This window comes from Haplochromis burtoni, unplaced genomic scaffold, assembly GCF_018398535.1.
Source record: "Haplochromis burtoni strain Fernald_Lab_line unplaced genomic scaffold, NCSU_Asbu1 Contig_56, whole genome shotgun sequence".
NCBI classification, from domain to species: domain Eukaryota; kingdom Metazoa; phylum Chordata; class Actinopteri; order Cichliformes; family Cichlidae; genus Haplochromis; species Haplochromis burtoni.
In genome coordinates this window covers 1,806,388-1,823,086 of record NW_024582417.1, presented here as the reverse complement: position 1 = coordinate 1,823,086, position 16,699 = coordinate 1,806,388, and the positions used below count along the sequence as shown (strand labels likewise).

Here is a 16,699-nt window from a genome sequence, read left to right as displayed (position 1 = left end):
TAATGACTTGTCGACAAGCACTCTTTTAGTTTGTGTGGATTTTTATTGAGGAAAGTAATAGAGCATTTGTTTACAAAAGCATTAAGTATGCAATGTTACACAGTAAATTTACACAACTGTTTTATAGAATGAAATGTGCTTTCATTGAACAAAGAAATGTATCAAAAGTATTTGACTGAATACTGGTTCTGAAACACAGATTTAAGATGCCCAGCCCCAATCATTAGTAGCCACACATCTCCTGCACTGAAAATTTTGTTATCTGCTGAAATGTCTGATAAAGTGAGAGGAAAGCTTTAGAAGTGTAATTTAGAAAGCAATCTAGACTCTGTAGGCACGAATATTTTGTAAATGACATTACAGTCCAGCTTTAGACACCTTGAGACAAATGCGTCTTAACACAAGACATGAAAATCTGCCCAACATCAGTGCCTTGCTTCTCTAAATTTCTTCTGAAATGTGGTAACCAAAGAAAGCATAAGGTGCCCCATACTGTTACAGATAGTCTTCTAGCTATATTCAGCCCTGACCATACAGCCTGAAATGTACACGTGCGTATCTGAACAGATTTAGTTTCTGTTCACGCTTGACATGTCCAGATCTTTCGTTCAGACCAAACTGTTCACAGTTGTCTGGTATCAAAGATTAAAAACAAAAAGCGGTAAGGAACCTCACTTTGTCCATTTACAGTCTATTCATTCCACCTATTCCCTTTTATTTTAGGGTCCCTGTTTACCAAAAACCGCTACTACAGACAACTTTGTCTCAGTACCATTAGGTACTTAGTGACCTTACAAGGCTCTGAGACAAGCTGTCCTCAACCTTTAGGACTGATCACTGATAGACGGGCCTGAACCTGAAGAACCAAGAGCCTCTAAAATGCTCAGTATTTTTTTACATTGATAAAAACCTTGATGGCTCCAGTGAAGTCAGCAGAGAGAAGAACTTCTGTGTGATCTGTCTTTAATGCTCCTGCAAAGAGAGCAAATGGCATTGCAAGTTTACGACACTGAACTGTGATGTTTTAAGAAATCTTGAGTCATATGCAATTTAAAGGGGGCATACCTGAGGGTATCGTTTCAGAGTCTGTGGAGTCCAGGCTCTTACACTCTGCTTCTGGCTTCTCTGCACCACTCTCCTGTGGGACAATAAGGCCTGGGTGGGGTGCGAAAATGGCTGACGTAACCACAGCGTTGTGTGCTGAAAGAGAAAAACTCTTTAGTGGCGGCCCAATGGCTGCTTACATTAAACTGTGTTTGCCACTTAGCATAAACACAGTTACCTTTAATCCCTTCCCAGAAGTCATTGCGGTCCCGCCGTACAGATGTGAATTTACTCAAGTCATGGTAAGTGCTCCAGATGTATATGTACTTGTCCTCTGAGCCGCTTACAATGAAGGAGTAGTCGTGACTACAGGAAAAAGGCCAAACAGGTTTACTGCAACATACTGTGTCAATACAACAACAACAACAACAACAGAAAGAGCTTTTGTCCATGCTTAAGGTTAGAAACTGACAAAAAACAAAAACTAGAAGCAATGTACACCCTTACCTGAAGCTGGCCTTAATCTGGCTGCTACTGTTGACATAACCCTTGTACTTCATTGATAGAGACAAGTCCCTCAGGTCATAAAGGCGAATGCGGGAATCATTTGATGTCACCAAAATCTATGGGCAAAGGGTACAGTTCAACATTTGGCATTTCACAAGTCTTACAGACACGACTTGTTACACTGACGACTAGGGCTGCAGCTGTCGATTATTTTAGTAATCAAGTATTCCATCGATTAGTTCAATGAACCGGCGCCTATCAGCATTCTTAAGTTTGCCCTGGACTTTGATTCAAAATTTTGTGCTGTTAAAAACAAGACTTTAATTATTAACATCTACACCATCATAATGTTAACAGCAATTCAGCAAAACCCAACAGCTCCAGGTCAGTCCCTCAAAGTTTTACTGACCAATATCTTTAAATATTAAGATAATATTTTATTTCTCTTTATATATATTTTTTTTATTCTCTTTAAATCTGAAAAATTAAGCTATGAAAGCCTTGAAATAAAGATGGTCTAGTAAACCGCAGTTTACCAAGCCCTTTTGACAACCCACCGCAGACGTATTTGTAGTGATGGCCAGCTGTTACCTTATTTTCTCCAGGCAGAGGTTCAATGCCAGTGATCTTGCGTCCCACTTTGTTCCTTCCTCTGGTGGACCGCACATGAATTTGCGTGTGGTATTTCAGACGCTAAAAACAAGGTGCAAACAGAAAAATGCATTTGCTTCATATTTGAATGGATATGTTCATGAAAAAAGTACTATAAAGAAATAATTAAACCATGTATTGGCTGGATGAAGCAATGTATGTGTGTATACCTCTGTGTCATAGAAGATACATCGACCATCATAGGTGCCAATCACTGCATATTTCCCATTTTGGCAGAAGTTGGCAGCGGTGATAAGCCGGGTTTGGCCATCCACCTCATTCCACAAAGCCACCTTCTTATCTGGAATGTTCCAGAGCCGTAGTTTTCCATCTAGAGAGCCGCTTAAAAAGTACCTGTCATCCTGGGTAACAAGGAAAAGAAAGAAGAAAAAAAAAGTACTATGAATAGAGTCTGTGAGACAAAATAATAGATGTATGATTTGCGCTGAGAGCAGTTATGCAAGGTGACTTAACGTACCCTGGGATGGAAAGCAATGGCTGTGACAAAATCAATGTGCTGAAAGCAGCAGAGACACTCTCGCCTGGATATGTGCCATAACCTGACTGTTTTATCCATGGAAGAGGAGAGCAGGAAAAAGTTCTAGACAAAAATTTTTTTTTGGAAAAGATGAGACAAGAGAGAAGAAAATGTGTGGGGGTAGAAAAACTTAACAAGGTGCTTTAATCACCTTTGACCAGGATAAGTCCAACAGATCAGCCGTGTGACCCTTGTACTTGCAGAAAGGGACTTGACGGAAAGGGGCATTTCTATCTTCCGTGTCTGGGTCCTCTGGAATACAACTCGCCTACAATAAAAATGTCACTTAGGTACACATCTGGAACAAAAATGGCTTAAAAATGTCTGATTTTTGTGTTAGTGTCATCACTCACCCCAGTCTCAGTGTCAGATTTAGAAGAACATAAACTTTCCTGAGAAGGAGAAGGTGACACTCGACCTGGAGAAGAAAAAACAAAGGAAGGTTTCTCTAACAAGAACTTGAACATCTTCTGGAAAAGTCTTGAGTCTTAATTTCTTTATGTTTGGCTAGGAAAATGTTAAATAGGTGTAACAAACTATTTACTAAAGCATGTGTAAACATACATCAGATGCAGTATATAGGGCAAAAACAGAGTTGGCAGCTTGAGAAGCTTTCTGCTCATTTCTTTAAGTAGTCTTCAGGAATGGTTCTGCAGGCCTCTTGAAGGACATTCAAAGCTGACTGATAGTGTTTCACTCCGTTCTTCTATCCAGGTATGCTTTGTTACACTGACTGCCACATGTTCAGAAATATATGTCAAAATCTGATTTTTCTGTCTTCACTTTTGATCTCCAGTAGCACTGGCCGCATCCTCGTTGTGCAACCCCTTTCCTGATCCCTTCCATATATACACTGACAACTTAAACCAGAAATGCCAAATTTGGATCCATCACTCCATGAGACCTGTTGTCACTGATTTTCAGCCCAGTTTCTGTGTAACTTGGCTTACCTCAGGCTTTTCTCCCTATTCTCCTTCCTTAAGAATGGCTTCTTGACAGCCAACCTTTCATTGAGACCATTTCTGATGAGGCTTCAGTGATCAGGTGATGGACCAGCACAAGGTCCTGCATCTTTCAGGTCCTTTGCTTGACCTTTTCCTATTTCTTACTGGGGATTTATGCTTCAGTGGGAAATCTATGCCATAGCTACATTGTAACCACAAACCCCTCTGAAAGCCTAAGGTGTAACCTGACGTGCACCTCCCTAGAAATGTAGCTACATATCAGGGAAACACAGTCTGTTTAGAGTCCCTGTATGCATTTCCAGCTACCTTTTTGCCAGGGCTTTTGAATTTATCACTGAGAGAGAATACCCATCATCATGTCAGTATAATAAAAAAATAATCATAGCATCAATATAATAAACACTCACAAATGTCAGCAGATTCCTGGAGGGAGATTGCTGAAACTATTGGTTCCATACTATAAATTTAAAAACGTTTCTTTGCCATCCATCCATTCGCTTCCGCTTATCCTTTTCAGGGTCGCGGGGGGCGCTGGAGCCTATCCCAGCTGTCATAGGGCGAGAGGCGGGGTACACCCTGGACAGGTCGCCAGTCTGTCGCAGGGCCTAACACACAGGGACAGACAACCATTCGCGCTCACATTCACACCTAGTGGCAATTTGGATTTTCCAATTAACCTATCCCCACAAGCTGCATGTCTTTGGACGGTGGGAGGAAGCCGGAGTACCCGGAGGAGAACCCACGCAAACACGGGGAGAACATGCAAACTCCACACAGAAAGACCCCGGCCTGATGGTGGAATTGAACTCAGGACCTTCTTGCTGTGCGGCAACAGTGCTAACCACCGTGCCACCGTTTCCCGTTAGTTGTCTGTAATAGATAGAAAGCATCAAGACGCTTTTAAAATAAAAAAAAAAAAAAAAAAGGCCCTTCAAAAAGAAAAATGCACAGGCAGCTACTCTTTTTTTTTTCCCCCCATATAATCCAATTATCATACAAATAAAAAAAGCAAATCAATATGTTGCTAATGCGCTTACCTTCAGTATTGTACTTTAATCTCATATTATTGAAGTAATCAAACGCTGTTTTCAGGACCCAAATCGAACCACGTTATCTTGGCCCGCAGTTGCCAGCAGCCTCCCGCAGTGAGAAAACTTCATTGTCCAAACGGCCCCCTTTTAAAAAAAAAAAAAAACAAAAACACAAGCAAACAAAGATCTCTTAATACAAGCATGTAGTAGCACACAGTGTGTCAGTGCATAAAATAACATGTACAATAATCCCACCATGTGCTCTCCACTGAGGTCCTGCACAACCTTAATCTGGTCAAAGTCAAAGGGACCCTTGAAGCTATGCGCTGCCTTGAACTTGGCCGGCCTCGTGTAAGGCATACCCTCATCGTCGCTCGATGATGGATCATCCTGATCTGTATGGAAGACTGAGCGTAGGATAAACAAAAGTATATCAGGGTCATTTCACAAGCCTGTGTTGGCATTTGGGATATTCTTAAAGTCGGAGCCGTTATGCTCATTACTAGGTCCGTATTTTTGCACTCTTGGACTCATAGAGGTTCTGTGCTCACAGTCAGAGCTCTAATAGTGAACACGTACAACTGAGACAGAGTCAAAGACTATTTATCTTCTTGTGTTCAAGCAAACTGTATTTTTAAGGCATTTTTTTCTTTATGGTGCTTAAAAAAAAAAAAAAAAGCACACACTAAAACCGGTGTGTGCACACAACTTGTTATACCGACAACTAGGGTTGTAGTTGGACAGGACATTTTCTTGTAATGTTTAGTAAGTTAGCAACAGGAACATGAATATAAGCTGTATGGTTTAAAAAAAAAAATACAACTGCCTCTGCACAACATCCTTTCACTTCTGTCTCTTTTTTTTTTTTTTACCTTCATCACGAACACTTTTCACTTTGTTGACTGCCTTCTCTCCGTACTCCTCAGCCAGATGCTTGGCCTTCTTCACCGACTTGCCGAGGAATTTTTTTAACTGGGTCCTGGTCAGAAATACCAACAAACCATTAATATACTTTAAATTAGATGATGTTGTGAAAGAGGGAAATACACTAAGTTTCAGCAAAAGGCAACCAAAAACCACTAGTCCTTACGTTCTCTGTTTTAGTTTTCCACCGTCTGTGTCTGTCATTGGAGTCTGAGTCTTCTCATCATCATCTGACTGTGCTGCATCATTCCTGCAAAGCCAAACATATATCAGCGTCGTCTCGAAACTTTATCATGTTCTTGTTTTAGCTGGTAAAGCTTAACCATGTTTTCCATGGGAAACTTATGTGAGCAATATCAGTGCAACCCATTGTAATCAACTTATTCCCTCAACAGGGAAAACCTTTTCTGGGAATCTGATCTGAAGGTCAAGTGTTTGGCTTCACCCTAATCTTTCCCTCATTGACTTGTTTAATAAGCTGTGATTTGAACAGTTTTAAATTAAATTTGACAACAGCAACTTGAGCTAACCCACGTAAATAATGTTCTGCTTACGTGATGTACTCCTTGGTCCTCCTCATAATGTGCAGAGTGAGAGGGTTGATTCCAGCAGGAAGTTTCTCCTCCGCCTGAATTAGAGGAATTTCTTCCCCAGTGTCTAAATTCTTGATCATCACACTGGCCAAGATTTCCTGTTTTAAGATGCCCACAAGCATATTTTTGTTGCAAAGACGACCGGTGCCAGGAATGTGTCGATTTTAGGTTGTGGCTTGGACTCAAGCACACACAAAAACTGACTCTTACTTCATCTGTCAGTTCTCTGCCAGAATTTGACCGAGGACGTTGAGGGCCTGGGGTCTGTCCTCCGCTCTGAGATGAGGTCTGTTCATCTTCATTTTCCTAAAAATAAATAATAAAAATAATAAATAAATAAAATAGAAATTACTGCACAATATTTAAATTCCTTTTTTAGCACCAAAAAGAGGTCTGAGCCTCACTCACCTGTGCCGTCACCACCTTGTCTCCACTGGTAGCACTGGCCAGATCCAAGGAATGCTGCAGCTCTTTGGTTAGACTCCTCACAGTGCTGCCAGGAGACAGGAGGCCTGATGGCTCCAGAGAATCACTGCAGACCACACTGACAGCAGACACTGGAAAAAAAAAAAATCACGCAACACAACAAAAAAAACTTTATAAGAAAAACCGGTCTTCTTTTTCTGTCTGCTTTATGTTAGTGTGATTCATATGACGTGGCAGATAAGTACATAGACATGCATAAAAGATAAAGATATTTTAACACTTGTTTAGTAAAAGGTAACAGTTTAAAATCCCACACTGGATTGATGCAACACATTTGACATTGAGACCCATTAAAATCGCACTGTATTGCCTACCTTCCAGCCCACTTGGCCTAACACACTCCTGTGACTTCTTGGTAGGTAATTTCGGCCGAGATGGTGGCGGAGGTCTTGCAGGAGGACCCCCGCTTGGAGGGGGTGGGCGTGAGGGAGGAGGCTTCTTTGTGCTAGCTACAATGTCTGGCTCCACTGTGAACTGCTGAGGTTTTAAAGACCCAGAGGAGTCCGAGTCAGCTGGCCTGTCAGTCAAGGGAACCTGGTCTAAGATGTCAGCCGGTCTTGGCTCCTGACCACCTTCTGCAACCGCAACAGACAGGCTGGGCTGACTCTGTCCTATGGTGCTGGTGATGTCTGGAGGCTGAACATGTTCTTGTGAGCCAGCTGATGGCCCTGGGAGACCTGTGGGCTCGAGAGCAGGTATAGAGCACTCGCCGTTTGATACTATGCTATTCCGTTGTTCCTCTGGCCTCTCGACAAGCTGGGGTTCAACAGCTGGCACAGCCAGCTCCCCAGGGAGCCTGTCACCATTATTCTGCTCATTTGGCTCTGCTGCTACATCAACATGCAGCTGATCTAACAGCTGAGCCACCTCACCTACGTCTCCCTTTTGACTCTCTTCGATGATACTATCAATGATCTAAAAGAAGAGAAAACACAGTCGATTTAGCAATACAACATCTATTTTTTTACGTTATAGCTCATCTCTAAGAAAATGTGTTTCTCTTTGCACAGAACTTAAAACAAAACTCTAAACAAGGATGAGACTAGAGAAACATACCTGTAACGAATCATCTTGCTGAGTCTCAGAAGTGGCACAGCTCAAATCTTGCGCAACGTTTACTGAACTGTGCAAAAGCTGTTTCGAAAAAACAAACAAACATATAGACCATTTACCAACATGTACTTACAATACACACGCACACAGGAGAAATATCAACAGTAACATGACAGCTAAATTACAGTTATTCAGGCGTATCCACACAAATGGAAACCTAGAGATGAATTGTTTATCTATCTTATGATATTCATCAACACAGTCTTGGAGGTTATGTTATGTAATAATTCTTTGTTTACCTTTATATTAATTCCTTGTGTAACTGCCAGCTTATGATATAACAAATGGCTTTTCTAGATTGAAAGTAATGTCTACATCTTGTTACCACTCAAAATGTGTATACCGCTCTCCTATTTTGGTCCCATTTCCTGCATGGAGTGAGGTCAGGCGATTGTTGTCTTTAACGTTTGCATCACCTTGCAATAGCATGTATATTATTTTTGTTTTTCCTTGCAATTATTTGTGCATTTCATTGCAGTAACTTGTTTTCTCTGACAACCTGCTTTGCATTCCTGATGATCCATTTGAAAAGTTCGGTTGTTTGTTGGCCCAGATCAGGTCTTCAGTGACAAATGTGTCATACTACCAACATACAGTAGCATTAAACTCTTATCCTGGACAGCTATCAGCATCATCTAACATGTAACTAACATCATAACAATGTTGGTTCAGAATCAAAATTGCAAATGACACACACACACAAAACCACTGTGAATAATCAATGTTGCACCACTAAAACTTGTCACAGCCATAACTGTAAAAAACAAGTCTTGACAGCAACGATCTCTAACCCAACTCTGCAGTCATAAGTACATATACAGCTGAGGGTGTCCTGACTCTCACTGCTGTCACAACCAGCAGCAGTCTAGAATACCACATGACACCACATCATAAAACAGTAAAGCCTTTTACGATGAGTCAGATGAAATGCAAAATTTTTTTGCGAGGTCATGCAAAAAAAAAAAAACACCATACAAAGTAATGCAAATTTCATTGAGAGGTAACATAAAGGTAGTTGTCAAAAAAACATTACATCGCCATGAGCTTGGAGGGGACCTTGTACAATTAGTACACAAAGGTGTTTAGGAACGGTATTGCTCATAGCCGTTTACACACGATCACCAAGGTATAGGAAAAAATCTGCACCTTTCATAGGGATAAACATGGATAAAGCAAGATTAATAAACATAACTGGAAAATGCATAGATCTCTATGTTTTTTGTTTTTTTACTGTAGTCACCCCTTCCCAAAGGTCATTCAGAGACAGGAAAACTATAGACAAGCTACAAACTAATAGTGTTTTGTGTGTGTGTCCGTGCGCATATATATATGAATTTGAAAAATCAAAAAGTCACTATTTTGTTGCCATATTACTTTGAACTATAGAGTAATCATTCCAAGAGCAACTCAGCACAACCGTGACACCTTGTTTCAACAGTGCCTAGATTTAAATAAACATACCTGAGGTGAAGGAATGACGAACTTTGCGGGAGACCTAAGAAACACAAAACACGTGGTTTAAAACTGATATAGGCTAAACTTATAAAGCAGAGAAGAAGAAAAAAAACAAATACAACACAAAAATCTAACTTTTTATAATTTTACCTGTCACCTAAGCAGTTGAGACAATGAATTAAATAACTTTTACCCCATATATAACTTTTGATCAGAAGAAATAATAGAAGCAACAGAGCACACACTTTAAACATTTACAGAGTGGTTCAGTAACCGCTTGCTTTTAAGCAGACACAAAATGCATCTTTAAAAGTTACATTACATTATTAATCTCTAATCGAGCTGTCATACAGCGGATCATACAAAAATACTGTTTTGTAAGCTACTGCTACCTTCAGTCTGGTTTTTTTTTTTTTTTTATTCCAACAAGCTATGTTTTGGATGAAAACTGTAAATTTGCATTGTGGTTTCAGCTTTGATAAGAAACCTGTTCCTTCAGTCCAAATCCTACTGTCATCATGTGACTTGTGAGTGTTTTGAGGGTTAGACTCTCCTGTACCTGCACTGAATAGCTGGTGAACACAAGCACTGTATGACAGCATATAATTAATATTCGGCATCTAAATACAAAACAGACTGGGTCGTATTTTGCACACGGCACATGACCTGGCTTTGAAGCAGCTTGAGTTCATGCTTTTCATGAAAGAATGGCCATTTTGCAAATCTAACGTTAGTTGTCAATACTACGCTAGCTAGATATATATGAGACAAGACAAAAACAAGCAATTTAACACCGTTTTCAAAAGTAATATTGGCAAAACGTCTTTTCTTACACTTGTGGAGACGGAGTAAAATTGGGGTCCTCTGGAGCATCATAGAATTCCTCCGTGTCACTTGTATCTGACGCCATGCTAACGTCAATGTAGTTCGCTAGCTAGCCTAGTTTCCAGGCAGCTGTGTATAAGCCTAACCTGCCAATGACTGAAAGGTATTACATATGCGCTTGTAACGTCCTCTATGTTAACAGTGATATTCCATTGCCCGAGCCCGGGAGTCGTCAAATAACAACTTTCCGGTCCAACATTACGCTGCAGCTAACAAATGTAATCCTGTCGAACGACTAAGCAGCACTTAATGCTAACTAGCCCTGACCCTCTTTTAGGTCTATCTTGCACAAAGCACAGTATCGACCGAAAAAACCGCCACAAGCGCGTTTTTTGTTATGCTTTTTCACAACATTACACACTTGATAAGCTGTCAAGCTAACAGAACCAGGGAACCGCGTCATAAACAAACCAGCTACACAAAAAAATACATCCTAACGAAGCAAGGGAGGGGCACAGGCGCCCTCTTGTTTCTTCTTCTTTTTCAATGGCGGTTGGAGAACAGCTTTTACGGCTAATACTGCCACCTTCTGGACTGGAATCTGAATGGAACAACTTGGTTGCTAATTCCTTTTTTTCAATCTTTTAACTCTCACTCATTTTACTTCACTAATATGAGTGCCGTTTTATAAAATTACTGTATACATTACAATACTCACTGAACAACCAAGAGAATAACAGCCACTGATCAGGTGGAGTAGAGTGTATTAGTTGGTCTAGCAGCAAGGTGTAGTTTTTGGTTCCTAAATAATCCACTCAGGATGATATGATCATGATTAGAGCAACAGTTTGTTTAACCCATATTTGAGAAATTATTATTATTATTAGTGTATCTGGCAGATGACTCTCTGACAGACATTTCTGAATTATAGAGGCAGGTAGCATTTGGTCTGAGAGATTTCTTATATCTGTCCTTGTGGCAGTGGAGCCGAAACAGTCTGTTGGAAAAGGTGATCCGCTGCCTGTCAGTGGTGCAGAGGGGGACAGGATTATCCATGGAGTTTAAAGTTTGCTCACTGACACCACAGCTTCACCACAGTTTCAAAAGTGACCAGTTTGCTGGCATTTGCAGAGTTAGCCTTTTCAGTGATTCTGTTCATGTCACCAGCTCCCAAAGCAGACCACAGGCAAGTACACTGGGCTTGCAATGCCTAATTGACAGAAAATCTCATCATTTTGCCGTTTCTTCACAGAACACGCCACACAATCATCCACTGGTGCTCTGTACTCTTCCTGCCTATCACTAATAAATTCACTGCCACTGCAGAACTGTCAGAGTATTTCTGTAGGTCGCATGGATTGAAAGTCTGTGGAGCTTCTGTGCTGCACATCACCAAATCAGACATAGCACTGACTAATCTCTGTCAGTAACCCATGAGATGGTATACATGTTTACTGACATTTCTTATCGCTTTTCTCTCAGCAGAGAGAAGAGCTGGATCATTTTAATTTGAGAAATCAAAGGAAGTGATCCTCTGCATGCAGCCATTTTTTTAGATGGGACTTAGCTCTCTGCAGCATGTATATAGTTGCATCATGGCAGATTTGGTTTGTATGCAAACTGCATGTGACTTTTCCACTAATGAGCAATTTAGAGCCTTGCTGACATTTGGTTGTTTTAAGCAGACACACAGACATAATAATTATATCTTAATTATTAGTTAGAATAACATTATTATATGTAAGGTCACCAGAAAAACGGCTAAATAAATGTGACCAGGATACAGTGATGGAAATAATTATTTTGATCTTCACTTACAAAGAAATGAACAGTCTCCAAATTTGATGGCAGTTTTATTTTAACTGAGAGAGAAAGGATAGAGGAGGATTTTAATCAAGAACCCAGAAAGAAAACATTACATAAAAATTATAAGATGATTTGCATATCATTCAGTGAAGTAAGTATTTGAGCCCCAATCAAAACATGATTTAGTACTTGCTGGAGAAACCCTTGTTAGCAAGCATGGTGGTAAGAAGTTTTTTTGTAGTTGGTCACCAGGTTTGTGCACATCTGAGGAGGGATTTCGGCCCGCTCCTCTTTACAGAAACTTTTTTAGGTTTCTTGGCTGCAACTTGGAAACTCAAAGGTTCAGCTCCCTCCACCAATTTTCTATAGGACTGAGTTTGGAGAGTGGCTAAGCTACTCCATAATCTTAATGTTCTTCTTTGTTGCCTTGGTTTTGGCTACTGCCATGCTGGAAAAGTCATCCTTGACCCATCTTTAGTGTTCTGGGTGAGCAAACAAGGGTATTGTCCAAGATTTTATTGTACATGGTCCTGCTCATTGGTCCCTCAATGTGGTGAAGTCGTCCTGTACCTTTAGCAGAAAAATAACCAAAAGCATAATGTTTTCACCTCTGTGCTTGAATGTAGGAATGGTGCTCTTTTGATCATACTCAGCATTTCTCAAACAATCATTTTCCCCACACTATACACGGTTACTGATCAGTAATTAGTGCAGGGGTATTGTTAAGTATACTAGAAAGTGTAATTAAATTGTAGTGCTTAATAAATCCATTGAAAAACTCATTTAAGTTACACGCTCATATGTTAGCCGCTCTATGCCCCGCTCATTCTTTCTCACATGCTTCGACAGGCACAGTGAATGAGGTACGGAAAAATCACCACAGACTGAAGTGTTTTCATTTGCAATCAAAGCGCTCTTTGTTCCAGATCAATGCATCAGCTGATTGATAATAAGACTACAATCTAATGGATTATTCAAGAGTATGAAAAGGTGGAGGTTGCAGAAAGGTGATTATTGGAGAATCTGAGTGCATTTTAATGAATGCATACATTATTTTTACACATTTTGTCATTGTAGACTGTAGCTGTTAACTGAAATAACCACCCATTACAACCAAGGCATGCAGAAGAGGATCTCTGAGTCACAAGACAAAGTCACAAGACTCATCAAAGACTCAAAGTTTTTTTGTATTTTAAAAAAGTACAAAAAAGCCAAACATATTTTACAGGTAGCCTGTCATTCAAAAATACATTTATGTCTTTTAAAATGATTTACATACTGTGAACAAATGTGGCTATTGTTTGTCTATTTGGTCATTTTCATTGCAGAATTGATCCATCTTTTACTTTTTTCAATAGTAAAAACTAATAAAAAATATTTTTATGTATTGTTGTTATATTTTATTTAATTTTATTTAACATATTTATTTGTTTTTTTCTAGTTAACTTTACATGGTGTAAAAAAAAGAAATTCCTGACCTTTGGGATAAATGAGGTATGTGTTGTCTTATTTATTTGTCAGAGTCCTTTTAATTTTTGCTGTTTGAGCTGGAATGTCATTGGGCAGCAGGAACACCGATCTCTGCTGTACCTGTGAAAAAACAAATCACTTCCATATTTCAACAACATTAGCCTCTCACATTAGCTCATCTTGAAATTTCCACTTGATTTACCACAATATTCAAACTCCAAATTCAGACTTCTGCTTTTGTAAACTAAATAAATAAATAAATAAATAAATAAATAAATAAATAACCAACCTAATTGTCATACTTTATGTGCGTCCCTGTCTCACTAATTTCCAACATGTGATACTTTTCATTATGAATATAGCTCACGAATGTTTTTAAATGGAAGGCTATGGTTCACCTCACAAAGTATTATCCAGGCATTTCAGTGTCCAGGTGCTTCAAATAAAAAAAGCTGTCTTAAAACCATTATTTAGTAACGGAAGTTTTAAGCCAATGAGAGAAGATTGCCATACTCTTCCGCCAATGGAAAGTGTGGATACTCCGGCTTTCCTAGTAAGCTACAACTGCATTGGATAAAACTAGGAAGGAGGCTTCAGGGGTATAAGTGGATTTGAGGGCTTGGAAGGAAAACAAGGACGCAAGGTAACGCTATATCGTTGTGGAAGGTATGGAATATGCTTTATAAAACTTTGCAGAGTATAGTTAAACTGCCTACATTAATGAATATGTTATACGTAGTATATTAAGCTCAACACATACCGGGTTGTCAGTTAGCCATAGGCATCTGTTGGTGGTGGTAGATCAACCAACCAACCAGACCAACTAATAACTAAACCAACTAACTTATATTAGGACCACAGTCCTTTGCGCCGTCACTGGTTAAGCTAATGTCGCTATGGGAAGATTGCTTAAGAGAAACTTACGCGACAACCACAAAGTCGACTGTCGTGATTTGATGTTATTTTAAGCTAGCAAATGTTAACGATAGGGTTAGCCTAGCTAGTTAGCATTAGCCTGTTCCCACCGGAGGTGTACCGACAGTATGGAGTCAATCATGGCCAGAAAATGAGCAAAGCTCCCATTTGGTTGCCTTGTCTGTTAAGTCTGAACAGCTGTCGCAGTCCGGCTAATGGAGACAGACGTGTTTAAAGATAGGAGCCTGAAGCCTTTGCTAAGAACAAAGTCAGTTTTAGTTTCTCTCCCATACATCACGATATCAAACCTTGAGCTTTAAAAGGACTAACCTCACCTTCTCCACACGTCTCTCCGACAGCTCGGCACTTTGTGGTGACAAACGTTCGTCCCAAATTAAACCCTGTCACTAAATTAATTCTTAAACAGAGGGAATCAAAGTTTTAGGAAAACTTCTCAAATATCAAAAACTTTTGAGCTAAGCTTTTGAAACAATCGCGATGACAGTTTGCTCATCTTTTCTTATTTTAAAGGTGATGCTGCTGTATTTTAAACGAGCACGAAGATTGTTCTCTCAAGTAACATAGACTAGAGCTATATTTAGCATTAATTAGCCTAGTTCAGTGTAAAGCAACAAGTTGTGATGTAACTGTAACATTTTAGCAGCGGATGGGGTCAAAGAAACACCCATTCACCCTTCTGTCAATCTATTTCAGCTTTCAGCTACAAAGTAACATGCATGCACACGCACTTTGTTACTACCAATTATTTAAGATGTTAATGTAAGTTTAATATATATGAGGGATTTGTGTGTGTGTGTGTGTGTGGTACATCTCAGTTGAGGAGAATAAGCGTTCAGATGGTGCATTGCCATGTAACTGAATGTTTGTGTCAGCTGACATGGGGTAAAGTGGATTAAGAAAAGATCAATGCCTTGCTGGAGAAGCTTTCTTAAACTGGCTCGTTAAAGTGTGCAAACTTTAAAACATGATAACGTAAGTTCAGTTTAAACATGCTGTTAATACTGTCAAAACTGTCCTAAAAGTGCTGAATTAAAAATCACCTAATTAAAAAAAGTATTATGGCATTTTCTGGAGTTCAATTGAATGTGTGCTTCTTGGAGAAGGGTTTTAACACAAATATTTTGCTTTTGAGGTGTGGTTTTTGGCGAGGGTATGGAGCACCCTATACACAGAGGGGAGACGATGCCCGTCGGACTGCACGATAGGTATGGTAATGTGCCTCATCTTGCATTTTTGTTTTTATTAATATGCCTATGAATTTTATATTTTGCTCACAAAACTTACCAAAAATTAAGGAATGTTTAACATACGGTGTAAGCAATGTTTAAGATTTTATTTTCCTTCTCTTAGAATAATATTAAATGTAACCAGCCAAAATTAGTCGTTTTTTAAAAAAGCATCTTCCAATAGAGAATTGATGGTGGGCCATTTTTAAACTGTAGGTAATGCTTGGTGTAAATTCTGGATAGGAATGGCTTCTACCTGGTGTTAATTAAGTAGTATTTATTACATGTTAAGGAATTAAAGTGTTAATGGATTAGCATACATAGGCCAGGACTGAAAAATACTGCTAAAACCTCTGAGCCTCTCCAGTGACTCTAATATATTATTTTGTTCTCCAGTACTTTACCTTTTACATCTTGCCTGAGTAGCCTGTGTGTAATAGTGGCTTATTTCTCACTAAACAAACAGTATTTTCACATACTCATAGTTATTTCATACTTTTCTATATATCCTCAAATTGGATTTTAATGGCATTTATAACTGGACTTGGTAATAATTGAAAACAAGCAGTTTCTTTGTTTTGTTTTGTCTTTGTTTTTTGTTTTTGTTTTTTATCCCCATCAAGTTGAGTCAAATGACTCAGCTTGATGTGACCTAATATGGACCAACACTGGGTATAACTGTGGTGGATGGTGCCCTCTGTTTTCGGTTCCTGGTGGGACTTAAAGTTAGAGACGGGCATAACTATTTTAAAATCAATAGTGACACTCATGCATGCAGAGATGACAGAATTAGTCTTTTGTCCTCATTTTAGCTTCTTCCACTGTTGTTGGATTAAGACGGCACAATACCTACTGATTTGAATGGATAGGTGTTAAAGAGATTTATATAAGAAGTCTGAGCTTTTTGTAGATTTACAACTGTTTGTCTTTTGCCTTTGTAGCTTATAACTTTCATTTTAAGCAAAAGTGATAGATGAAGAGATAAGGAAGTCAAACTGTGCACCAAAACTGTTGGTATTTGTGTTGTGGTTTCACTCTCGGTTTCATAACTGCTACAGCTCTTTGATGTGGTACTAATAGAATTAAGATGTGCACGTTTCTGTTGAGATCACTGATAGAAGACAACAAT

At 39.3% G+C, this 16,699-nt stretch overlaps 2 protein-coding genes and 1 long non-coding RNA gene across 6 annotated transcripts in view; 1 reads left to right on the top strand and 2 right to left on the bottom strand.

Annotated features, from left to right (window-relative positions):
• Window positions 1–23: 23 nt before the first annotated feature.
• On the bottom strand, window positions 24–10,679 carry wdr44 (WD repeat domain 44). Its single transcript, XM_042220866.1, is given in 21 exon segments — window positions 24–972; window positions 1,066–1,200; window positions 1,283–1,410; window positions 1,552–1,667; window positions 2,143–2,244; window positions 2,373–2,564; window positions 2,681–2,803; window positions 2,892–3,008; window positions 3,094–3,158; window positions 4,743–4,805; window positions 4,808–4,880; window positions 4,992–5,143; window positions 5,609–5,715; window positions 5,827–5,910; window positions 6,215–6,351; window positions 6,464–6,559; window positions 6,662–6,810; window positions 7,054–7,654; window positions 7,796–7,873; window positions 9,314–9,347; window positions 10,141–10,679. Coding segments are annotated over 21 exon segments (2,718 nt in total). The 5' UTR covers window positions 10,218–10,679; the 3' UTR covers window positions 24–883.
• Window positions 10,680–11,985: 1,306 nt separating this feature from the next.
• On the bottom strand, window positions 11,986–13,830 carry LOC106633192. Its single transcript, XR_006054408.1, has 3 exons — window positions 13,807–13,830; window positions 13,417–13,528; window positions 11,986–12,508 (listed from the first exon to the last, which is right to left on the bottom strand). It is a non-coding gene; the product is annotated as an uncharacterized LOC106633192 (long non-coding RNA).
• Window positions 13,831–13,960: 130 nt separating this feature from the next.
• Window positions 13,961–16,699, top strand: part of klhl13 (kelch-like family member 13) — a 42,486-nt gene continuing 39,747 nt past the window's right edge. For 2 of the 4 annotated variants that reach the window (XM_005922184.3, XM_042220864.1), the window contains exons 1-2: window positions 13,961–14,074; window positions 15,477–15,549. In XM_005922184.3, the coding sequence (XP_005922246.1) occupies window positions 15,497–15,549 (53 nt within the window). In that variant the 5' untranslated portion in view covers window positions 13,961–14,074; window positions 15,477–15,496. The remainder of the gene's footprint in view (window positions 14,075–15,476; window positions 15,550–16,699) is intronic. The other 2 variants (XM_005922183.2, XM_042220865.1) reach the window with 1 other exon arrangement.